The sequence below is a fragment of the Juglans microcarpa x Juglans regia genome, chromosome 7S (assembly GCF_004785595.1).
Source record: "Juglans microcarpa x Juglans regia isolate MS1-56 chromosome 7S, Jm3101_v1.0, whole genome shotgun sequence".
NCBI classification, from domain to species: Eukaryota; Viridiplantae; Streptophyta; class Magnoliopsida; order Fagales; family Juglandaceae; genus Juglans; species Juglans microcarpa x Juglans regia.
The window spans coordinates 1141965-1168332 of record NC_054607.1 but is presented as its reverse complement, the minus strand read 5'-3'; the positions used below and the strand labels follow the sequence as shown (position 1 = coordinate 1168332).

General features: G+C 37.2%; 3 protein-coding genes and 1 pseudogene across 3 annotated transcripts; all 4 read right to left on the bottom strand.

The window, feature by feature from the left end:
• Nucleotides 1-4992: 4992 nt before the first annotated feature.
• Nucleotides 4993-8358, bottom strand: LOC121241100 (pentatricopeptide repeat-containing protein At1g80270, mitochondrial-like). Its single transcript, XM_041138714.1, has 3 exons — nt 8232-8358; nt 7494-8052; nt 4993-6449 (listed from the first exon to the last, which is right to left on the bottom strand). The coding sequence occupies exons 1-3, from the start codon at nt 8264-8266 to the stop codon at nt 5199-5201; spliced, it is 1845 nt and encodes a 614-aa protein (XP_040994648.1). The 5' UTR covers nt 8267-8358; the 3' UTR covers nt 4993-5198.
• Nucleotides 8359-14334: 5976 nt separating this feature from the next.
• LOC121241105 lies at nt 14335-16320 on the bottom strand (annotated as a pseudogene).
• A 151-nt stretch (nt 16321-16471) lies between these two features.
• LOC121241101 (pentatricopeptide repeat-containing protein At1g80270, mitochondrial-like) lies at nt 16472-22282 on the bottom strand. Its single transcript, XM_041138715.1, has 5 exons — nt 22193-22282; nt 22021-22150; nt 21283-21841; nt 18704-19953; nt 16472-17247 (listed from the first exon to the last, which is right to left on the bottom strand). The coding sequence occupies exons 2-4, from the start codon at nt 22053-22055 to the stop codon at nt 18706-18708; spliced, it is 1842 nt and encodes a 613-aa protein (XP_040994649.1). The 5' UTR covers nt 22056-22150; nt 22193-22282; the 3' UTR covers nt 16472-17247; nt 18704-18705.
• Nucleotides 22283-24145: 1863 nt separating this feature from the next.
• Nucleotides 24146-25134, bottom strand: LOC121241104 (protein MIZU-KUSSEI 1). The gene has a single exon (XM_041138719.1). The coding sequence runs from the start codon at nt 24970-24972 to the stop codon at nt 24169-24171; it is 804 nt and encodes a 267-aa protein (XP_040994653.1). The 5' UTR covers nt 24973-25134; the 3' UTR covers nt 24146-24168.
• Between the last annotated feature and the right edge of the window lie 1234 nt (nt 25135-26368).

Sequence of the window (26368 nt, the reverse complement as noted above, 5' to 3'; positions counted from 1 at the left end):
AGGAGGTCCTTGCGACGTCGATACCGAGAGCTGCGAAGGAGAAGGTGGCTGGTGCGAAGGTTTTGGACAGAGGTAAGGGACGTTGGCAACGTGATGGTACGATGAACCATGCCCATGGCAGGGCCTCTGTCGAGTGTCAGTCATGGGAAATGCAAAGGAAGTTGTTGGAAATGCAGGGGCAACTACGCGCATTGCAGAAGGATATGGCTACTATAGTAGCATTTGTCGGTTCATTAAAGGAAAGTGAGGGAGCAAATAAGCTGAAGGATGATGGGCTGAGTTTCACTCGGAAGAAGGCTCAACAGAAGGGCAAATACAACAAAGGATGGAACGTTTGGCGCGGGGCTAAATCACAAGAACATTTTGGGGCTGAGCCGTTTGATGTTAAGGCCCATGGTATCGGACCACAGCCTAAGGCCCATTCAGGCGGGTCGTTATCCAGGACCCAATTAAACGGGTCTGGATCCGGGCCAACAGAACTTGCAAAACCGAGTTCTAGCCCGATACATTCCATCGAACTTCACGGGCTCGGGTTCGTGCCGGACAGCATACAGACGGCACCGATAGAGGTTGAGGGGCTACAGACGGCGCCGACGGAGGTAGTGGGGGTCGTCGGTGTGGTCTCGCCGGAGTCTTGTGCTCAAAATCCCCTGTTAGGCGTAGAAGCTAGGGTTCCTTCGGCTCTGGAGAATCAGAGCTCGCGGATGAGGGAGGCTGGGGTGTCTCTGATTCCAGCGGCAGGGTCGGGGAGACCAGTAGAGGACCTCGAGTTGGCTGAGGTTGAAGAAGACTCGGATGACTTCATGCATTCTGTGGAAGATGAACTTTTCATCCCATGTGGTTTGGAGGATTTTTCTATGGGAAGTGAATTTCAGAACCAGAATAATAAGATGGGGAATCCTACCCCATTAAATTATTATTTTCCAGATCAAGCATCAGATTGGGTTATACATAAAGCTAAAGAAATTCAACATGTTGTGGGAATTGAGTGTGTTGGGTATGAGGAGCAGTTTATAGCCTTGTTAACTGCTATGGAAGCTGGCCATCATCAAGAAAAGAGGGGGGGCACAAAGAAGAGTCGGGAATTAAAAAGATTAATGTGGTCGATGAACTCGGAAGCAAGTTCTAGTAGGAATAAGGCAAATGGGAAGGGGCTGAATGTTCTCCAATGAAGCCTAAGATTTTATCTTGGAATGTCCGGGGTCTAAACGAGGTAGAGAAGCGTCTTCGGATTTGTCGTCTACTTCGTGAATGGAAAGCGGACATAGTATGTTTACAAGAGACAAAGCTGAAGTTGATTAGTAGGAGGATTATTCGGAGTTTGTGGAGTAATATTTATGTGGATTGGGTATATTTGGCCTCTTCAGGGGCTTCGGGAGGAGTAGTGATAATGTGGGATAGACGGGTAGTAGAGAAAGTGGAGGAGTACATAGGGAGATATATGGTAGCTTGTTCTTTTAAAAGTGTATCAGATGATTTTTTGTGGGCATTTGCAGGAGTGTATGGGCCTAACTTAGATGCCAATAGAAGTATATTATGGGATGAACTTTCAGGGGTACAAAGTTGGTGGGACCTCTCTTGGTGTATTGGGGGGGATTTCAATGTGGTGCGCTTCCAGAGTGAAAGTCTGGGAAGTAGAGAATTGAGACCAGCAAGCCTGGAGTTCTCAGAGTTTATCTTTGATTTAAACTTGGTAGATCTTCCATTAGCAGGGGGTCCAGCTACTTGGTCAAATAATCAGACGTGGTCCCGCTTGGATCGTTTTCTGATTTCTCCTGAGTTTGAAAGCCATTTTCCGGATGTATGGCAAAAGCATTTGAGTCGTATAACTTTGGATCATTGGCCTATTCTACTGGATTGTGGAGGTGTTCGTAACAACAGAAGGTATTTTAAGTTTGAAAATATGTGGTTGAAGTCAGAAGGTTTTGTGGAAAGGGTTAAAAGATGGTGGACTTCGTATCAATTTGAAGGTACATCCAGTTTCATTTTTGCAAACAAACTGAAAGCCTTAAAAAGGGATCTAAAGGAGTGGAATAAACAAGCTTTTGGAAATGTGGAGGAGAACAAAAATTCCAAGTTGATGGAAATTCAGTATTTCGAAAGACTACAAGAAGGGAGGTCACTAAATGAAGAGGAACAAGCACAAAAAGTTTTGTTGGTTGCTGATCTTGAGAGGTTAATCTTACAGAAAGAAATCTCATGGCGCCAAAAATCAAGAGCTCTTTGGTTGAAGGAAGGGGACCGGAATACGAAGTTTTTCCATAGAATTGCAAACTCACATAGAAGAAATAATAACATTGAAGTGCTGAGAATTGAAGGGGTTGAGAATAGAGAAGAAGAGGTTATCCAAGACCATGTGGTTGTTTTCTTTAAAAAGCTTCTCACGGAAGAGGTGGGTTGGAGGCCTACGTTAGATGGTTTGGCTTTTGACACTATTGAACCAGGGGATGTCACCAGATTGGAGAGGGCTTTTGAAGAGGAAGAGGTATTTGAAGTGGTAAGAAAGATGGCAAAAGATAAGGCTCCCGGACCGGATGATTTCTCTATGGGTTTTTTCCAAGAGTGTTGGGAGGTGATTAAAGCGGATCTTTTGAAGGTATTTCAAGAGTTTTTCTTGTTAGGAAAGTTTGAGAAAAGTCTTAACACTACTTTTCTCGCACTAATCCCTAAAAAGGTAGGAGCCATTGAGATCACAGATTTTCGGCCTATAAGCTTAGTGAATGGTGCTTATAAGATCATTGCAAAAGTGCTTGCAAATCGATTAAGTGGGATATTGGGGAAGATTGTTTCCAAACCACAGAATGCTTTTGTTAAGGGTAAACAGATCCTTGATGCGGCTCTTATTGCTAATGAATGCTTCGATAGTAGATTGAAGATGGGCAAAGCAGGGATTATGTGCAAATTAGAATGGAAAAGGCGTATGATCATATTAATTGGGATTTCCTTCTTTATTTACTGGGTAGGTGTGGGTTTGGTGAGAGGTGGAGGTCATGGATCAGATGGTGTATTTCTACGGTACGGTTCTCGGTGTTGATTAATGGTAGCCCAGAGGGTTTCTTCCCAAGCTCTCGTGGCTTGAAACAAGGGGATCCATTATCTCATTTACTTTTTGTCATTGTTATGGAGGCATTGAGTAGGATGATCTCAGCCTTAGTGACTAATGGTTCCATCAGTGGTTTCCAGATTGGATCACCGAGTAGGGGTATTACAACTGTTTCTCACTTGTTGTTTGCAGATGATACGCTTATCATGTGTGAGGCTGATCATGCTCAGTTGAGGGCGGTGAAGGCATTGCTGCTGTGTTTTGAAGCAGTATCTGGCTTGAAAGTGAATTATGATAAATCCGAATTGGTACCGATTGGAGAAGTTCAAGATATAAGGGATTTGACGGGCATTCTGGGGTGTAAAATTGCATCTTTACCTATGACTTACTTGGGATTGTCGTTGGGTATAGCACCGAAGTCTCGTATGATATGGGATACAGTGATTGAAAAAGTAGAGAGAAGATTAGCAGGGTGGAAGAGAATGTATTTGTCAAAAGGGGGTCGGACTACTTTAATCAAAAGTACACTTTCCAACCTTCCCACCTACTTTTTATCCTTATTCCCTGTACCGGCAAGTGTGGCGGGTAGACTTGAGAAGTTACATAGAGACTTTCTGTGGGGGGGCTTGGGAGATGAGTTTAAATTCCACTTAGTTAAGTGGGAGATGGTATGTCGGCCTATCTCCAATGGCGGTTTGGGTGTCAGAAATTTGAGAGTTTTTAATCGGGCTTTACTAGGCAAATGGTTGTGGAGATATACCAAGGAACCAGAGGCCTTATAGAAGACTGTGATTGAAAGCAAATATGGTGATCTAGGGGAGGGGTGGTGTACCAGAGAAGTTAGAGGAACAGCGGGTAAGAGGTTATGGAAATACATTAGAAGAGGATGGGAGGTTTTCCAGCGATACACTAGATTGCACTTGGGGACAGGTGTCAAGATCAGATTTTGGAAGGATGCATGGTGTAGTACCAGTGTTTTACTAGATCTGTTTCCGTCTCTTTTCTTGATTGCAAGTAACAAAGATGCCACAGTGGCGGAGGTTATGGAAGTCTCAGTCTCAGGTAGAAACATTCACTGGAACATCAATTTCAACCGGGCGGCACAGGATTGGAAGATGAAAAGTTTTGTAGAATTTTATAGCCTCTTATATTCTGTTCGACCGAACATTCAGCAGGAAGATGAGTTGTGGTGGCATCCTGCAGGGAAAGGGGTATTCTCAACTGGCTCTTTCTATAAGGTTCTCACACAAGAGCCAGAGATACAGTTTCCTTGGAGAAAGCTTTGGAGTCATAAGGCTCCTCCCAAAGCCTCTTTCTTTGTGTGGACAGTGTCTTTGGGTAAGATCCTCACTACGGATAATCTAAGAAAGAGGAGGATAATTATTGCAGATTGGTGTTGTATGTGTAAAAGCGGAGGTGAGTCGGTAAATCATTTACTTTTACACTGTGAGATAGCTTAAGCTATTTGGGACGCGGTGTTTAAAAGGATGGATATGGCGTGGGTGATGCCGGAAACAGTTTTGGATGTATTGGCTTGCTGGAATTCTATCCGTGAGGTGAGACAGATTAAAGCAGTGTGGAAGATGATCCCTATCTGTATTATGTGGTGTCTATGGCAGGAACGAAATGAGAGGACTTTTGAAGACAAAGAGAGATATGTGGAGGAGCTAATATTGTTATTTTTTAAAATTCTTTGTACTTGGGCCATTGCTGTAGACTTAAATGGCATGGACCTTCATGAATTCCTAGTTTCTAACATGCCTACATAAACAGGGCATTTTCTTTGTATCATGTTACTTTGGTGATTTAATAAAGTCTTATTTTACTTATCTAAAAAAAAATTTTTGCCAGATATGTTGAGATTGTAATGCATCTGCTAGATTTGTATCTTCTTCTTTTTTTCAATTTTCCTATCATTATCATTTGAGTATTGATTAATAAAATATGGATTGAAATGCAAAAGAATAAAAACACTTGAGCAAAAGGTTTTTCAAAAAGTATCAACCACTCTTTGAGAAAATTCCTAGGTCACAATTACAAAAACTGAGTCTCTCTCTCTCTCTCTCTCTCTCTCTCTCTCTCTCTCACCTATAAAACTATTAAAAAATTGCATTAAGTTAGACGTTAATATTGCAAACTCTACCAAAGCTAACCTTTATAGATCAAGCAAATCCAATGCCCTGTTCTTCCTGAACGGATCAGCTTGTGCAAACTGTAAGGAAAATGCTTTGTTTGGAAATATGTTCTCTGCTTTCATCCTCTCTAGAAACCCGTATGCAGGAACTTTGGCATTGATATATGCCTGAATCAGAATATCAAATGGCTTGAGACGGCCGGTATACCCACACTGCTGCATTCTGTGGAACAATTTCTCAGCATTATGTATATCACCCCGCTTTGCGTACTCTTCCATGACAACCATGTAAGTTCTGAATGATGGCCTTTCCCGGTTCTGCTGAGTTGCCTTGTGCAAAATGGAGTCAGCTTTCTCCAGTTCCCCAGCTATCAAAAAGAGTCTCACCAATGCGTCCCAAGCCAAAGGGCCAACCCAGCACCCACTATCTTCCATCCGCTTCACAAATTCCTTCCCCTTTGTCACAAGCTTTTGGTCAACATAAACTTTCAAAAGTGCACAGTACCGCATTGAAGAGAGTCTCTTCCACTTCTGAAGCATTATTTCAAAGACTGCTTCTGCCTCCTCAACTTTTCCCAGCTTGCCCCAAGCTTCTATAGCTGCAGTGCACTCGCTCATCCTGGGATACAATTCGCATTCCTTCCAAATTCTAGCCACCTCGTCAGAATTGTCAAGAGAAGCATAGAGTCCCAGCAGTGCTGTGCGAGCCCCAAAACTTCCCTTCAGCTTTTCCTCTCCAATTTCCTTCAAGACATTTTGAGCTTTATGTTTCAATCCCCCAGATATATAATGTTTAGCCAAGACAGTTAAAAGATGGACGTCGGGTGATACTCCTGCAGCCTTCATACTCTCAAACAATTGCTCCATTACTACAATGTCACCTGACTCACCTTTGATGTCTATTAAGAGGTTGTATGTAAGAAGCGATGGCTTGACATTTTCTTTCTCCATTAAAGACAATACATCAGCTATCTTTCTCCTGTCAAGCCTCTTGTAGAGAATTATCATTTGATTGAAAGCAGAGACCGTGATTGGCAACTCCAGCTCCCTCATTTTCTCAAACACTGTTTCTGCTTTGTTCATGTCAACAAGATGGACGAAGGCAGCTAGTAGGGTTTGGTATACTAATTCTCCTTTAAACGACGTTGGGATTCTCTCAATGTACTTCTCTGCCTTTTGGATACCTTTAACTTTAACAATCAAATCAAGGCGAGCAGCATAATCTCGTTCGGTAAAAGCAACTTTCTTAGTAGTCTCCAACCACTCTGAGAACTGGCAAAAGAACAAACATAGAGTCAGCTTCACGAATATTTCCCACCATATCCTGCTTTAATATTCATGATATTGCCTATGCTCCATCACTTATACCATCACTGAGCTAATAATTTGACTATCTCAGATTGTTACTGACAAGGCGTGGTTAATCTGCACCGGGAGCTGCTGTTATTGTTAATTGACAGTTTATTTTCAGGAAAAAAAAAAAAAAAAAGCCCAGACTGCTTTGCGTCCTAGGCAGAAAACTACACAGGAACCCAACAAAAATATTATTATTTTTCCTTTGAAATGGTATAAAATAAGTGTGCTTTACATTCTGATCTGTTCATTCACAACCATGCAACAAGATTCAAATGCAATGTATGACCTACAGACTGCAATTGCCATGGATCAGAAATGTACTGCAATGCAAAAGTTTTGGTTTCATTTTTTAACTTGTAGCTTCAAGAATAAGACATCATTGATGAGTAGCAGGAAACAAAACCAATGCCTAACAAGTTAAATGCAAAATATTCTAACCACAATCTGAATGATGACAGACATCAAACAATCAGAGAAGAAAAAAAATTCCTTGGAGGTTCCTCTGCTTTTAAGATGTCTTTGCGGTGATATGCACAATGCAAGAAATATACATGGTCCCAATGTTGATTAGAGAGGTAACCACAATTTTTTAATCTTTTAGATTCTTTTATCAGTTGTTAATATTTTAGCAATATGGTAAGGATCAGCAAAAATATCAAATAGCAGATCTGGCATGCACCTTTACCCTAGTGGAGAGAGCTGGTTGTTCTTATAAAAAGAAATTGACTTCAAAGTTTGATGCACTAAGATCATTACACAATAAGGGATCTGAAAGCATGTTTGCCTATTAATCTGGACAGCCTTAAGATAATAACTGACAAACTGACAAAAGGCATCTTCAATTCATCTTTTAACGGACAAAATTGTCACAGGCAAAGTGCAAGCAAAAGATATGCCGTTCGAGAAAACCAGGAGACAATTCTTTTTTAAGAAAGTGTTCGTTTGAAAAAACATAAGTACCTGTAATGCCTTGTTATACATCGGACGCCTCCGAAGGCCAATGAAAACCCCAGAAATCGTGAGTTGATCGAAATCATTCCCTTCCTCAACCCACTTATCAAGAATACTGGCAACAGATTGGCTTGGACTATCCATTATAGCCTTGCACAACTCTAAATAAGCCTTTTTCTCGTGAGAGTCCTCGCCACCCTTACCTTTTTCAGCATCTGAAAAATCATCATCCAAAAACACTGTTTCTGAAGCTAAAACTTCCCCACCTTCTTCCTCGGCATTACTGCCCACAATTACATCGACTGTTGCAGTTGTTTCAGGTTCCAGAAATTTACCTTCCACATGGGTTTTCCCACCACTACATTCATCCGCAAGTGAACAAAGACTATGACTACCCACAAAGATTCTATCAAGAACTGGAGTGAGGTGAAACAACTTTACCGAAAGGAGTTTAGGAGAAATTAATTGTGCAGGGCAACATATACTACCTCCGTCGCCTCTCACATTACTTGAAGTGTCCGATTTTGAACCAAAAACCCTTGAAGCCTCAAGGCAGTAACCTTGCTTCCTAGGAATCAAAGAAAGAAATTAGGCACTCCGAGAAGTAACTGGTGAAGATCAAAGCTATCACAAAGAGCATAACTGGTGGCAGCTATAAACCAGAAAATTTTATTTAATGAAAATAAACAGATAAAAGAAACCCCATTTCTATAAGTGTTTGAATCGAAGAAAGAGACGAAGAGTTACTTGAAAGGGTGAGCTGCTCGACGGAGACACCACATGATCAAAGACGGAGATAAACCCAGGCAGTCACGGAAAGGGGACTTCCTTCTAAGCCTACGAAAACCCTCTGTACTCTACCAAATCTCCGTTGCTAATGTCTAATGGTATGGGTCTATACCATTTGGAAAAGAGAGGCTACTTTGCTACATGTTCTCTGACCGCATGTGAATTTAATTTTTTTTCTTTAATTAAGAAAGTGAAAGTGAATGTATTTTTGTATTTTTTTTAAATCAGTAATTATTATAAATTTTAAAGAAATATATGAAAGAAAAAAAAAATAAACGTCCAAAAATATATTCCAGACGGCCTAATAGCAGGAACATGATCCATACCATTTTAATTTATTTTTTTTTATTTTTAGTTCACCAAGCGCTTATTTAGAATTAATCTTGAATATATGAAAAATTAACTTAATCTCTAAAGTTTAAAGAAATGAAAAAATATAGTCATAAAAATTTATAAAATTAAATTATATTTCTCAAATTTTATAAGTTCTTTAATATTTTAAGATTAAAAACAAAAAGTTGGCATGGACTGTCAAAAGTTTCAATTTCTATTGGAAACTCTAAACACAACCTAGGTCCTAGCTAGCGGCCGACCATTCGATTAATGAAAAAAAAGTGTTATAGTAAAATATAAATAGTAATAAAATAATTTGTGGATATATAATAATAAAATTATTTGAATTAAGATATTTTATAAGGTTTTGAAAAAGGATAAAAAAAAAAAGTTGAATAAAAATATTATAAAGTTAAAATTTATTTAAATATAATTATTTATTTAATATTATTTTTATCTTAAAATTTGAAAAGATTGTTTTGTCTTTTTATAAAAAAATTTAGAAAAATTGTATTGATTTGTGTATGAATAATGATTAGGTAATGAGTAAATAAAAAAATTAAAATTAAAAATTAAAAAATATTTTATAGTGTTTGAGTGATATTTAGAAAGAAAATTAGGACAATTGTGGAGAATATATGACATATAATGTTTGAGTGTGCAAACTAGACATCTTGTAACTATTTATAATCATCGTATAATATACTTGTTTAGAAAAAAACACAAAGGATACTCTACAGTACGTTAATTGGATGACGGACGAAATTATAAGCTCATCTTCAAATCCATCGCTAACTACTTCGTAATGTCGTAATTTGAGAAAGGATATTTATAATTTTAAAATATGTAAATTGCGTGGCACAATTTCTTTAAAGAAAAATTGAGTTAATATAGGACTTATATGAAAATAATAATAATTTTTTAATAATAGATTCTACTCTTTTTTAAAATAATTATGCGGCGCTTACGCACTCCACGACTACATGTAACATTACAATTTTTTTTTTTTGGTGGCTGAGAACTTTCATCCACATCCACTAAAACGTACGTACAATTCGTCAATTCTAAAAATAGATGTTCCAATGTACTTGTTTTTTGATCTTTTCCATAGTTCCCAAAGACAACAAAAACTCTTATGAAACACTGGTAATAATTTTAAGACTGCCAATATCACTTCAGCCATATTCAGACCCAAATAAACAATCTGTCCAAAGTTCTTTCATCAATACAAGGTCAAGAATTTGTCCCTTCCTCTGTCTCCTTGGAATCTAACCTGCAAGCAAACTTGAATGAACTTCTCTCAAGAGAAGAATTCTTATGGCGTCAAAAATCCAGGGTGACTTGGCTCACTGCTACGGATTTGAATACTAAGTTCTTTCATTCTTCTACCTTGATCAAATGTAGAAGCAACAATATTGAGCGTCTAAAAATAGGCAGAAACCAATGGACTTCTGATCAATCTATAATTTTTGCAAAAATTCATGAACACTTCAAGAATACTTTTACTTCTGCAAATCTGGCTCCCTCAAAAGGACTTGAACATATATTTTCAAGGAAAGTTACCGATACTGATAAGTCATTCCTTTGTCAAATACCCACTGATGAGGAAATCACCCTTGTTGTTAAAAAACTTCTCTCCTCAAAAGCACCAGGTTCTGATGGTTTTACTGGCCTTTTTTACAAAAACTTCTAGGAAATCATCAAACATGATCTACTGTCTGCTGTCAAAAGCTTCTTCATCCATGGTAAACTTCTTAAAGAGCTTAATCATACAAAACTGGTTTTGATCCCCAAAGTGGGAAACCCGAATGAAGTGAACCAATTTAAACCTATTAGCCTCTCAAATGGCTGCTATAAGATCATAGCAAAAATTCTTGCTAATAGATTTAAAACTATCTTGCCAAATATCATCTCTCTTTATCAATCTGCCTTTTTACCAGATAGGCTCATTCAAGAAAATATAATTTTGGCCCAAGAGACATTCCACCCTATGAAGAAAAGAAGAAGTAGACTTTGCACAATGGCCATAAAAATTGATATGGCCAAAGTTTTTGATTCTATGGAATGGTCATTCCTCCGGGATGTCCTCCATCATGCCAGGTTTAATCATCAATGGATCCTCTGGATCTAAAAATGCATCTCAACCGTCACCTACTCAATCATCATCAATGTCTCCCCCCCATGGATTCTTCCAACCTACGAGAGGCATAAAACAAGGAGATCTCTTATCTCCATATCTTTTCATTCTAGGAATTGAGGTGCTAACAAGACTCATTATCCAAAAGGAAAATTTTGGCTATCTTAGGAGCATAAAACTATCAAGAGATGGCCCCTCCATCTCACACTTATTCTTTGTTGATTATTTATTTTTATTTGGATCAGCCAATACCCAAACTACTCAAGCCTTAGCAGAATGCCTCGACACCTATAACTCTTGGTCAGGACATAATATCAACCAGAAAAAATCCTCTCTTCACTTCAGTGCTAATATCAACCCAGACTCCATCAATGCTGTCAAAAATTTATTTAATTTTAGAATTTCGCCTTCAAATTCTAAATACTTGGGACTGCCCCTCTCAAATGGTGTTGATAAGAAAAAATTAATCTCAGATCTCCAAGAAAAATTAAAAGTAAACTTCAAGGTTGAAAGACAAAAATCCTTTCTCAAGCCTCTAAAACAGTCATGATCAAGTTAGTTGCAAGTTCTATACCTTCATATGTTATATCCACCATGCTTATTCCAAAGGCTATGATAAAAAAAATTGATACCTTGTTAAGAAGGTTCTGGTGGGGCTTTGAAGACAATCAAAAAAAGAAGTTTACTCTAAAAGCATGGAAAACCATATGTTTGCCAAAATCTATGGGTGGCCTTGGGGTGAAACAAACCTCAACTTTCAATTCAACCTTTATTTCCAAACAAGCTTGGTTTTTCATCAATGGTTCTACCAGCCTTTGGAAAGATGCCATGTCTAAGAAATATCTAAGATCAAACTCTTTCCTAGAAATCTCTCCCAAGACCACGAACTCAAAGTTCTGGAAAAGTATCTTAAAACAAAGAGATTTCCTAAGGTCTAGCACCTGTTTTCAAATTAATAATGAAGTCTCTACAAGAGTTTGGAGTGATCTTTAGATGCAACTCTACCATCCCGTATGCCTCTGCCAAATCCAAACAATACAATTGTAAATCACTCCATGACTGTTTTGAAATCACCATAGAAGAACCGAGGCGTTGGAACACTCTTCTATTAGATACCCTCTTCCCAGAAAATACTTCCAGAGAAATTTAGAAAATTCATCTGGCCAACCAAAACTTTCAGTTCATTCCAGATATGACCAGATGGCTTCACCATGCATCAAGAAAATTTTCTGTTAAATCAGTCTATGCAGCCCTGGTTCTTGATAATGGGACATCATTTATTAGTGATATGCCCATCAATTGGAAGAATCTTTGGAAAATGACGTTGCATGATAGATTAAAAATACTTCTTTGGAAAATAAGCCATAATATTCTTCTTACAAAAACCCTTGTCAACAAAGTCATTCCCCTTGATGAAAACCAAATCAGATGCCCCTTATGTAAAACAGAACCTGAAGATCTCCCTCATCTTTTTTTCAATTGCATCTTTTCTAGAGTGATGTGGAGACACTCCAAGTGGCCAATTGATACTTCTTCTTTTGCAAGCCAACCGATCTCAAATTGGATTAATAACATTATTAATCCATCAACAAATATGAAAATCCCAGAGGAAGAACACCAAGATTTCCAGATCTTTTTCACCAATGCAATGGACAACCTATGGTTCACTAGAAATAAGTTTGAACATGATCATGCAATACCCTCAATATCTATGTATATAGAATCAATGTAAAAAATTTTCGAACAGCACACAAGAGCATGGGCAGGGTAAGAAAACCAGATAGGAGAAAATGAAGAAAGGCAACCTGTATAATATCAACTCATTACCTTTGATGTTGCTACCAGAAAAGAAGATTCCATTCTTTCACTCTTTATTGGGGAGACAATGGGGAAATATTATTTGCAAAAATTGATCTCATCAACAAAGTCAGCTCAAACGTAGGAGAAGCATCTGCAGCCTTAATGGCCATCAAAGAAGCAGAAAGGTTGAAGCTGGGAAAAAAAAAAATCTAGAAAGTGACTCAAAGGTCACCATCCAAGCAATCTCAAATTCCTTTCCAATCCAAGAATGGATCATGAGCCCAATTATCAATGATATCAGATACCATCTAAATTCATTCAAGGAATGGAAGGTGAAAAAAAATTCATCGATTAAAAAATCGATGCGCGCATAAGCTAATGCAATGGGCAGCGGTGACGTAAGCCTTTGATAACATTCCTCTAATCCAAATTCCACCATCCTTGTTGCAGTTCTATAGTGGAAAAGATTCTCCCAACAATATTGTATATTTCTAATATTTCCAGCTTCTAGAAATATATTGCATGTGATTTGCTTTATATATTAATATTCACTTGCGAAAAAAAAAATTATGGCACAGCCCAATACTTGAGGTTCCCTTGCTAGCCTGCAGAGGCCTCTGATAATTGCCAGAAGCAACATATCTGCTTGGCAACAACACAACTACTTTCAACATATATATATATATATATATATATATATCCCTTATATTTTAAAAGTGGCTATAAGGAAATGAATAGTAATTAGTGTTTGACAATTTTTTCTCATTTTCTCCATTTATTCTCTTGTTTTGCTTGGTCTTATTACGTTTTTGTCCCTTTTGAAAAATCTAATTTTTTTTCCATTTTTCTTGTTTTGCTGGTTTGTGTCAGTACGTCAGTCATATTATGTTAGTGCCTCGTTCGTTTTTACAACCATTCTCATCTAATCACATTTAATCATTACAACTTTTTTAAATTTATATACAAAATAAAATAAACAACTCAACTTTTTCAAATCTCAAAACAAAAATAATATTAAAAAAATATATTCTAACAATATTTTATTCAACTTTTAACTTTTACCTCTACTCATCTGCGAAAACAAACTAGGCAATAAGTCATCTGTGTTTTTGTTCATCTTTGTGAGTAGTTCATGTTTTGTGTTATGTCGTTTTTACCCTTGTGTTATATTATTTGTGTCCGTTTAAGTGAGCGTTTATTTTTCTTTTGGTGTAAATGGATCAGATGTGTCAAAAATATTTTAAGCACATATATACTGCTTAAAAGGATGGCAGTCTTGAGATTCTATATATATATATATATATCTCTTCACCAACAATATTATATCATGGCTCTAGTTATGATATTGATGTCCTTGCTTCAAAGTAGGTATTTGTTGTTCTTTTTAGTAAAAATTGAGTTAATCCTAAATGTCATACCTATTTAAGCTATCATTAGCTTTCACAGCCATTGTTGGTTGTTTTTATAACTTCGATGCATTAAACTACTCAATAATTGATTTTTAAGTAAAAAATCATATTAGTCTTGTCTTTTGTGGACATTACTAATTTCTAAAAAGAATTTCTCTCAACTAGGCAAACGTGCCTAGCACGTTGCCCAATTGCTAGTGTGTTTGTATATATATATATATATATTTCTTGGCACTGGATGCATGATGTCATGTGATGTACACAGAATGTTATAACTAAATATCATTTGCTGTGATACAATGATCAATCGATTGCATGAAAAGTTTACTTTTTGATGCAATTCATGACTTTGCCTAGCTCTCGATTTCCATATATGGGATCATCAAATCCTAACAAAAAAGATGCTTAGTTCAGGCCCATTGTTGCCGTCAGGATTCATCATGTAGTATGTTTCGGATTCTTTGAGCCAATAACCCACTCGAACTGTGTTCGCATGTACATCAACTCAGTATCCAGCGCCTGATGATCCAAAGTCATCACTTCGCTAGGAAGAACACCTGCTCCCATTGACACTGCATGCAGCATTTGCATTACGTTCAAATCATCGTCTGTCGGCTCCCTCTTCACACCATAACCCAATTTTTGGCCATTGCAGTACAACGACCATTACGGCTCGTCGACGATCTTGGTCTTTTCGTTGGGATGCTTTTCGCATTCCAATGTAATTCTAACAAGTCTCATTCCCATGTCTTGTAGAAATTTCCCCGTTGGGATTGCGAGCTCAAGAAGAAGAATAAGAAGACTCCTTGGAGTTTCTTGGATTGCAAGGTTTACCCTAGCCTTACAGAACTCAAAAATGGTGCCGGTCATGTGCGTCCCTCCATGAATATGTAGCCGTTGTGGTCATGGAGCCGGCTTCCATGGAATGAGAAAGGGATCTTGCAGGACGGGAGAGTTATTATCGGGAATGACCGGAACACAGAACAAAAACGTTGGAGAAGCCTAGTGGACTTGGATGGACTTCGTTTATAGGAAGGCTGGAGGAAGACAGGCGGCGGCTGCGTTGGGGATGGTGTTGTTGCTATGGCTGCTGGGGAACTAGTACTACTACTTGCTCTCAATCGAGGTGGAGGTGGAAGCTTTGATGATGGTTGTGATTGTGGTTGCGGCGCTGCCATGTATGCGATATAATTTATTTGTATATACTCGCGCACACATACATATAATATTTATGTATCCATGCAAGTGTTAACTCATGATTCATTAATGTAGTAACGTAGCTTTATGGTTTCCAAAGGCTTTCCATGTATATTTTTTTAACAAATCGTCAGTTCCATGATGGCAATACATGCACCAGATACCTACAGTATAAACTACAGCAAAAACTAGCTGTTAAATATATATGACTTGGTAACATATAGCTATCAACTTCGTTCACAAAAGGGGGTCAGAAGGGGTAGCTTGGTGGGTGGAATGGATGGCCTTGCTGTTGCATATGGCGGGTGACATAGTTCATTAATTTTCAATCTAACAGAACAACTTTTGCAGTAAATGTAGAAAAAATAACAGTGGAGAGAACATATTCTCTCTCTCTCTCTCTCTCTCTCTCTCTCTCTCTCTCTCTCTCTGTGCAATTTCGATCTTTGCACCCTTGACTAAAATATAACATGTGGCATGCAAACTTCACTCAAAAGACACTTTCTAGAATGTGATTTCCTGTAGAAATTCTCAGTTAGCACCTAGGCATTGCAAGGTTATTCCTGCATGCTCTACAGATGAATCTACTACATCATCCTGCTTACACAAAACCTGGTAAACTCATTTTTCAAGTTCGTGTAGAAATCTAAGGATTATAGCTCTTATAAAATTCTGACGCTCGCAACAGATTTTGAACCAAAGAAGAACCTGACCAAGAGGCAAAGAGTACCCAATCCTCGATTTCGTTGCTATGAGAATATGGATCTTTGAGTAAACTTTATACTAGAAAGCATCATCAATCTCAGCCTTTGGAGGTGCATCCAACATGGATACCAGATACTTGACAGGGAAATGTGTAAAAATATTGAGAGCAAACACACCTCACCACCAAAACTATTATAATGCACATGTGCTGAAAGCCAATGGAATCAGAAAATGCTCTGAAAAGCATTACAGAGGTGAACAAAACCTCCAAGTTGTACTCCACATTTGAATTATCCCCAAGCTCTAAATTAACTTGCGCAATCCAAAGTAGTTGGATTGACAAGTTGAGTTGAATTTCTAACGCATAATTGGCTAAAATTGTTCTTCACAAAAATCTTAAGCAATGGTATTGAACATGGACAATTATGATTGGTTAGAGGTATTTGAAAATGAACAAAAAAGTAACCACAATTTGAATACCCACTTTAACCTCCCGATCAATTTTGCAGCAAAGTAGGTTAAAGTTTTCAAACCAGAAAACAATATAACAAAATCACTGAATGTTGGAATGTATAAGATTCATTTTGAAGCGAATAACCCTGTAGATCAAGATGTTGAAATAAAGAGCAAGGCGCTAATATAATACTTAGAAGGAAAAAAAAAAAAAAAAAAAAAAACAGAATACACACAAGTAATAAGAACAAACTCGTCATTCATGCATAAACAAGTACAGGAAACACTTTTAACCATGCAAATTTATGGGTTTTGATGTCTGAAACAGAATAAAGAGAGTTTACGTGCTACTAATGAAGGGAACAATTAAGTCAAGCTAATAGGCAGAAAACTTGAACTTTCAGCCATCCAAGCATCAACATACCTCAGCAATACCAGAAGAAAAACTTAGTATTGCAAAGCTAATACCATCTGTGAAGTACATTCAATATGCATTTTCTTCAATAGATGAAGGCACATACATTCTTCGCTAATCAGGCTTGTCTGCAGACCAACAGTCCATGCCTGGAACCAGACTACTTGATAGTTCCAAACATAAACCATGCATGTTGGTCCAGATTTTGTTACAAACACCAATGTCAATTGATAAATTAGCACTTGACCCAGCAGAAGGAAAAATCTAACCCTTATAGGTGGACAGTCTATTTGATCTGAGTTGCATGGAATATGCACAGCAGTTGTGTCTCGATTATCCGACCCCATTAATGAAGAAACGGCGTTTCTTTTGAGATGCATTGACATTCCCACAGTATCATTAACATCAGTCCGCACACTGTGAATCTAGATGGCCCCCAGGCATCACACCACATTGGGATACAGGAGAAAAGTAAAATAACTCATCTATAGTTTCGTCTCTGGCAGATCTTCAATTAAGGAACTCCAGCATTAAATGGAAACCAGAAGAGATGAAGTCCAGAGAAAAAAAAAAAAAAAAAGATGAATACATCACTTACATACACCAAACATGCATGAATTTTGCTCAAGTGAATATAAGTCATACCGCAGATGCATAAAGCTTATAAACACTTGAAGGTAAAAATATATGACATAAATTAGTGGTGTCATGGGACGAGGTGGATCTACAAGCTGCAATGGTTTTAGGAAAATCTTTTTGTTTTCATATGTAAACAAATTTGTTAATATCAAAAGAAGAATAGGCATATTGTCCTAATACAAGAGAAAAAAAACCTAATATTGCAAATAAGAATGGGCAATGTCCATGGTTTTAGAAACTCTAGTGCCCTATGTTTGGCAACTTCATTAGCTCTTCAGTTTTTAGTGATCTTATTTTGAGAGTTCCATGAAGCTGACATTTCCACCGTTCAATGGCATGCTTTCAGGAGCACCAATCACTGAATATTGTTCCGCGCTTAAAGCTAGCAGAGGCATGAGTTGAAGGATATTCTTGACCCCCTATTGTACATAAATTGGAAGAAAAATATTCAATTGTAATGCATTTAAAAATGCAACAAAATTACTTCTAGAGGCTACTACAGTCCAGCTGTGTTTTCACTGCAATGAATGGTCAGACATTTAAATTTTAATTACCCTTAACTTATATATATATATATATACATGTATATATATATAGCTTTTGTTCTTGTTTCATTAAAGACTGACAAAACAACCGGGGTATAACTCAATTGCCAAGGCTTTGTGTCTGGTCATTTGTTCTCAATTTTCTGTGGTGAAGTCAATTTAGTGCCAAACTTTGGCAGATACCCAAAAGGAAAAATTAACGAGACACTCACTTGGTTGTTCATAATTTAAAAATGGAAGATAGGGGTTAAAAGGAAGAAGCAATCATTACAACAATGAGCTCTCATAATTCAAATCCACCGTATGTTATTATTTTCTAGATAAAACTAATATTGCTATTTTCTCTTGGAAATGGTAGGACATTATTTAGGCTCAAACATACCTAAATCAAATACTGTTTGAATAAACAAGGTTAGAGAAGTGTTCAATGAACTAAAGAAATGAAATGGTCAATGATTAAATTTCAAACACCAGACTAATTGTTGTCAGATATGTTGAGATTGTAATGCATCCGCTGGATTTGTATCTTCTTCTTTTTTTCAATTTTCGTATCATTTGAGAATTGATTAATAAATATGGATTGAAATGCAAAAGAATAAAAACACTTCAACAAAAGGCTTTTCAAAAAGTATCAACCACTTTTTGAGAAAATTCCTTGGTCACAATTACAAAAACTGTTAAGAGTCCAGTTCATCCACTCTCTATCTCCCTCCCTCCCTCTCTCTCTCCCCCCTATAAAACTACTAAAAATTTGCATTAAGTTAGACGTTAATATTGCAAACTCCAGCAAAGCTAACCTTTATAGATCAAGCAAATCCAATGCCCTGTTCTTCCTGAACGGATCAGCTTGTGCCAACTGTGAGGAAAATGCTTTGTTTGGAAATATGTTCTCTGCTTTCATCCTCTCTAGAAACCCGTATGCAGGAACTTTGGCATTGATATATGCCTGAATCAGAATATCAAATGGCTTGAGGCGGCGGGTATACCCACACTGCTTCATTCTGTGGAACAATTTCTCAGCATTATGTATATCACCCCGCTTTGCGTACTCTTCCATGACAACAATGTAAGTTCTGAATGATGCCCCCCGGTTCTGCTGAGTTGCCTTGTGCAAAATGGAGTCAGCTTTCTCCAGTTCCCCAGCTATCAAAAAGAGTCTCACCAATGCGTCCCAAGCCAAAGGGCCAACCCAGCACCCCCTATCTTCCATCTGCTTCACAAATTCCTTCCCCTTTGTCACAAGCTTTTGGTCAACATAAACTTTCAAAAGTGCACAGTACCGCCTTGAAGAGAGTCTCTTCCACTTCTGAAGCATTATTTCAAAGACTGCTTCTGCCTCCTCAACTTTTCCCAGCTTGCCCCAAGCTTCTATGGCTGCAGTGCACTCACTCATCCTGGGATCCAATTCGCATTCCTTCCAAATTCTAGCCACCTCGTCAGAATTGTCAAGAGAAGCATAGAGTCCCAGCAGCGCTGTTTGAGCCCCAAAACTTCCCTTCAGCTTTTCCTCTCCAATTTCCTTCAAGACATTTTGAGCTTTATGTTTCAACCCCCCAGATATATAATGTTTAGCCAAGACAGTTAAAACATGGACGTCGGGTGATACTCCTTCAGCCTTCATAGTCTCAAACAATTGCTCCATTCCTACATTGTCACCTGACTCACCTTTGATGTCTATTAAGAGCTTGTATGTAAGAAGCGATGGCTTGACATTTTCTTTCTCCATTAAAGACAATACATCAGCTATCTTTCTCTTGTCAAGCCTCTTGTAGAGAATTATCATTTGATTGAAAGCATAGACTGTGATTGGCAACTCCAGCTCCCTCATTTTCTCAAACACTGTTTCTGCTTTGTTCATGTCAACATGATGGACGCAGGCAGCTAGGAGCGTTCGGTATACTAATTCCCCTTTAAACGACATTGGGATTCTCTCAATGTACTTCTCTGCCTTTTGGATACCTTTAACTTTAGCAATCAAATCAAGGCGAGCAGCATAATCTTGTTCAGTAAAAGCAACTTGCTTAGTAGTCTCTAACCACTCTGAGAACTGGCAAAAGAACAAACATAGAGTCAGCTTCATGAATATTTCCCACCATATCCTGCTTTAATATTCATGATATTGTCTATGCTCCATCACTTATACCATCACTAAGCTAATGATTTGACTATCTCAGATTGTTACTGACAAGGCGTAGTAGAATTTTGGCCAAGAGTTTAATCTGCAACGGGAGCTGCTGTTATTGTTAATTGACTGTTTATTTTCAGAAAAGAAAAAAAGGCCAAGACTGCTTTGCGTCCTAGGCAGAAAACTACACAGGAACCCAACAAAAATATATTTTTTTTCCTTTGAAAGGGTATAAAATAAGTTTGCTTTACATTCTGATCTGTTCATTCACAACCATGCAACAAGATTCAAATGCAAAGAATGTCCTACAGACTGCAATTGCCATGGATCAGAACTGTACTGCAATGCAAAAGTTTTGGTTTCATTTTTTTAACTTGTAGCTTCAAGAATAAGACGTCATTGATGAGTAGCAGGAAACAAAACCAATGCCTAACAAGTTAAATGCAAAATATTCTAACCACAATCTGAATGATGACAGACATCAAACAATCAGAAAAGAAAAAAATTCCATGGAGGTTCCTCTGCTTTTAAGATGTCTTGGCGATGATATGCATAATGTAAGAAATATACATGGTCCCAATGGTGATTAGAGAGGTAACCTCAATTTTTAAATTTTTAGCAATTCTTTTATCAGTTGTTATTAATACTTTAGCAATATGGTAAGGATCAGCAAAAATATCAAATAGCAGATCTGGCATGCACCTTTACCCTAGTGGAGAGAGCTTTTTTTTTTTTTTTTGATAAGTAATCAAAGATATATTAATAAAGATAGGCAAAGCCCAAGTACACAAGATGGTATACAAGAGGTAAGACCTATCTAGGTCGAAGTAAGGGAAACTAGAAAGTCATGAAAAGTCAGGCCATTAAAATCTAAAGCAATGGCCCATAGAAATAAAGTACGGTAAAAAAACGTTCTAAGTTCCTCTTAAGACCACTCTTTGTTTTCGAAAGTCTGATCATTGCGCTCTTGCCATATACATCACATAAGAGCTGGTTGTTCTTATAAAAATAAATTGACTTCAAAGTTTGATGCACTAAGATCATTACACAAAAAGGGATCTGAAAGCATGTTTGCCTATCAAGTTGGACAGCCTTAAGATAATCACTGACAAACTCACAAAAGGCGTCTTCATTTCAACTTTTAATGGACAAAATTGTCACAGGCAAAGTGCAAGCAAAAGATATGCCGTTCAAGAAAACCAGGAGACAATTCTTTTTTAAGGAAGTGTTCGTTTGAAAAAACGTAAGTACCTGTAATGCCTTGCTATACATCCGACGCCTCCGAAGGCTAATCATAACCCCAGAAATCCTGAGTTGTTCCAAATCATTCCCTTCCTCAACCCACTTATCAAGAATACTGGCAACAGATTGGCTTGGACTATCCATTATAGTCTTGCACAACTCTAAATAAGCCTTTTTCTCGTGAGAGTTCTCACCACCCTCACCTTTTTCAGTATCTGAAAACTCATCATCCAAAAACACTGTTTCTGAAGCTAAAACTTCCCCACCTTCTTCCTCGGCATTACTGCCCACAATTACATCGACTGTTGTAGTTGTTTCAGGTTCCAGAAATTTATCTTCCACATGGGTTTTCCCACCGCTACATTCATCCGCAAGTGAACAAAGACTATGACTACCCACAAAGATTCTATCAAGAACTGGAGTGAGGTGAAACAACTTTACCGATGGGAGTTTAGGAGAAATTAATTGTGCAGGACAACATATACTACCTCCGTCGCCTCTCACATTACTTGAAGTGTTCGATTTTGAACCAAAAATCCTTGAAGCCTCAAGGCAGTAACCTTGCTTCCTAGGAATCAAAGAAAGAAATTAGGCACTCCAAGGAGTAACTGGTGGAGATCGAAGCTATAACAAAGAGCATAACTGGTGGCAGCTATAAACCAGAAAAATTTATTTAATGAAAATAAACAGATAAAAGAAACCCCACTTCTATAGGTGTTTGAATCGAAGAAAGAGACGAAGAGTTACTTGAAAGGGTGAGCTGCTCGACGGAGACACCACATGATCAAAGACGGAGATAAACCCAAGCAGTCACGTAAAGGGGACTTCCTTCTAAGCCTACGAAAACCCTCTGTACTCTCCCAAACCTCCGATGCTAATGTCTAGTAGTATGTGCCTATACCATTTGGAAAAGAGTGGCTAGTTTGCTACATCTTCTCTGCTTGTGCATTTATTTATTTTTCTTTAATTAAGGAAGTGAAAGTGAATGTATTTATGTATTTTTTCAATGAATTTTATTATGTACAAACAAGTTTACGTATCAATCTGCATATTAATATTATTGTCTTCATATTTTAAATTTAAATTAGTATTATTTTCAATAAAATTTATTTTTTGACCAATCATATTGAATGAGTGCGCGTATTAGTACGCAGAATCGCTTACAATTAGATTTTTTCTTTTTTAATATTAAATATATTTAAAAAAAATTTATAAAAAATTTATTTTTATTAAAGATCTTGAAATTTAAAATAAAAATTAATAAAATAAATTTTATAAGTAAAACTGTAAGTACTATTTTTTTTTAAAATAATATTTATAAATTTTTAAGAAATATAGGAAAGAAAGAAAAATGTTCAAAAATACATTCCAGACGGCCTAATAGCCGGACCACTGGACCAGGATCCATACCATTTTAATTTATTTTTTTATTTTTAGTTCACCAAGCGCTTATTTAGAATTAATCTTGAATATATGAAAAATTAACTTAATCTCTAAAGTTTAAAGGAAAAGAAAAAATATAGTCATAAAAATTTATAAAATTAAATTATATTTCTCAAATTTTATAAGCTCTTTAATATTTTAAGATTAAAAACAAAAAGCTGGCACACAGATTGTCAAATGTTTCAATTTCTATTCGAAACACTAAACACAACCTAGCAGCCGACCATTCGATTAATGAAAAAAAAAAAAAAAGTACTGTTACAGCGAAACATGAATAATGTGAATAGTAATAAAATAGTTTTTGAATATATAGTAGTGAAATAGTTTGAATTAAGATATTTTATTAAGTTTTGAAAAAGAAAAGATAAAAAGTTGAATAAAAATATTATAAAGTTAAAAATTATTTAAATATAATTAATTATTTAATATTTTTTTTATTTTGAAATCTAAAAAAAAAATTGTACTTTTTTTTTAATTTAAAAATTTAGAAAATTTGTATTGAATTTTATGCTTAGATAATAATTAGGTAATGAGAAGATAAAAATATTAAAAATTAAAAATTAAAAAATACGTTATACTGTTTTAAGTAATATTTGAAAAGTAAACTACGTGAATTGTTGATAATATATGATATATAATGTTTGAGTGTGCAAACTAGCTAGGCATCTTGTAACTATTTATGATCATCATATAACATACTTGTTTAGAAAAAAACAAAAAGAATACTCTACAGTACGTTAATTGGATGACGTACGAAATGATAAGCTCTTCTTTAAATCCATCGCTAGCTACTTCGTAATATCATTGAAAAATGATATTTACAGTTTTAAAATATGTAAACTGCGTCGTATAATCTTTTTAAAGAAAAATTGAGTTAATATATATAAGATTTATATAAAAAAAATAATAATTTTTTAATAATAAATCTTACTTTTTTTAATATAATTATACGATGTTTACCTACTTTACAATTATATTTTTTTTTTTTTATGGCTGAGAACTTTCGTCCACATTCACTAAAACGTACGTAAAATTCGTCAATTATAAAAATGGATGTTCCAAAGTACGTACTTGTTTTTTTTATCTTTTCCGTAGCTCCCAAAGACAGCAAAAACTCTTATGAAACACTGGTAATAATTAACAATATTATGGCACAGTCAAGTACTTGAAGTAAGACCCTTGCTAGCCTGCAGGGCCTCTGATAATTGCCAAAAGCAACATATGATCTGCTTGGCACCAACACAGCTAGTTTCAACACACACAATATATATATATATATATATATATATATCCTTCTTGGCACTACATGCATGATGCATGTCATGTGATGTACACAGAATGTTATAACTAAATATTATTTGCTATGATACAATGATCAATCTCGATTGCATGAAAAGTTTACTTTTTGATGCAATTCAGTCATCTAGCTCTCGATTTCCATATATGGGACCATCAGATCCTAACAAAAAAGATGCTTAGTTCAGGCCCGTTGTTGCCGTGATCAGGATTTATCATGTAATATGTTTCGGAGTCTTTTGAGCCAATCACCCGCTCGAACTGTGTTCGCATGTACATCAACTCAGTATCCTGCGCCTGATGATCCGAAGTCATCACTTTGCTGGGAAGAACACCTGCTCCCATTGACACTGCATGCAGCATTTGCATTACGTTCAAATCATCGTCTGTTGGCTCCCTCTTCACACCATAACCCGATTTTCGGCCATTGTAGTACAACGACCATATCGGCTCGTCGATGATCTTGGTCTTCTCGTTGGGATGCTTTTCGCATTCCAATGCAATTCTAACAAGTCCCATTCCCATGTCTTGTAGAAGTTTCCCCGTCGGTATTGCGAGCTCAAGGAGAAGAATAGGAAGACTCCTTGGAGTTTCTTGGATTGCAAGGTTCACCCTAGCCTTACGGAACCCGAAAATGGTGCCGGTCATATGCGTCCCTCCATGAATGTGGCCGTTGTGGTCATGGAGCCGACTTCCTTGGAACGAGATGGGGATCTTGCAGGACGGGAGAGTTATTATCGGGAATGACCGGAACACAGAACGAAAACGTCTGAGAAGCCTAGTGGATTTGGATGGACTTCGTTTATGGGAAGCCTGGAGTAAGACAGGCGGCGGCCGCATCGAGGATGGTGTTGTTGTTGTGGCTGCTGAGGAACTAGTACTAGTACTACTTGCTCTCAATCGAGGTGGAGGTGGCAGCTTTGGTGATAGTTGCGATTCATGTGGTTGCGGTGCTGCCATATATGCGATATAATTGATTTGTATATGCGCGCGCGCGCGAGCAAGTCTTTGATGAGATGAGCTTGGCGGGTGGATGGCCTCGTTGGTGGTCGTGGGGGTGGTGTATATGAAGAGGAAATAGTTGTGGGATGCACGTAGGGACAGCCCTTTGACCTTTTGAGGTTTTATTTTATTTTAAAGGTGGACAAATGTTGTTGTTTTTGCTCTGGATTAATATGGTTAGGCTGTAGTTTAGTAATTAGCTAAATTGGTTGATGTCAATGCAAGCAATATTATGGGAAACAAACGGCTTCGACGTGTGAGCCCATGTCTGGTTCTTGTGCTAGCTGCAGTGTCAGCAAACATGCCTACTGGCCATTCCCAAAGCTAGTCCTCACATTCTTATACTATATATATATATATATATGATATGTTCATCCTGCTTAGAAAAAAAAAAAAAAAAAAGCCATATATTCATCAGAATACTAAATATCAATTCGAATTTCTCATTCTCCATCACCAATACTACATATATAATATTCATGTATCCATGCAAGTGTTAACTCATGATTCATTAGTGTAGTAACGTAGCTTTATGATTTCCAAAGGCTTTCCATATATTTTTTGTTAACAAATCGTCAGTGGTTCTATGATGGCAATACATGCACCAGATACCTACAGTATACACTACAGCAAAGACTAGCTGTTAAATATATTATATGAGTTGATAACATATAGCTATCAACTTCGTTCACAAAAGGGGGTCAGAAGCGCTAGCTTGGTGGGTGGAATGGATGGCCTTGTTGGGGGGGTCGTACGTGGGGGTGGGGTATATGAAGAGTAAGTAGTTGTGGGATGCACGTTGGGACTGCCCTCGGACCCTAGCTAGCTTGGTGTTTCTCTTTACTTTTCTTTTCTTAAGGTGGAAAGTGTGTCTAATATTTCTTGTTATAATTATTGCTCTGGCTTATGGTTAGGCTGTAATTCAGTAACAAGTTAAAGGTAGGTTAGGTAAATGAAAAGGATCGATTTGTTTAGCTCAAGATACAATTAGCTCAGAGTTCTGCATTCATTTGAGGCTTTCTTTATAGCCTTGCTGTTGCATATGGCGGGTGACAGTTCATTAATTTTCAATCTGGCAGACGGAAAATCTACTTTCCACTTCAAAAATACCTAGAAACCTGTTCTTTTGCTTTCATTTACTTTTTTCCCTGGTTATTGAATCTCCCAGTATACTGCTCTGATGAAAAAGGTTGGTTTTTGAAATATTGCATCCGCCCTCGAGTTGACATGTTGACTTATGTACTTGTGAAAACTCCAACATTTTGTGGTCAACCTTAGTGGGGGTTGACATACGATGTATCTGTTGAGGTGGCCAAATTAATGGACCACCGGCAGACCGGCATTATGGATAGGC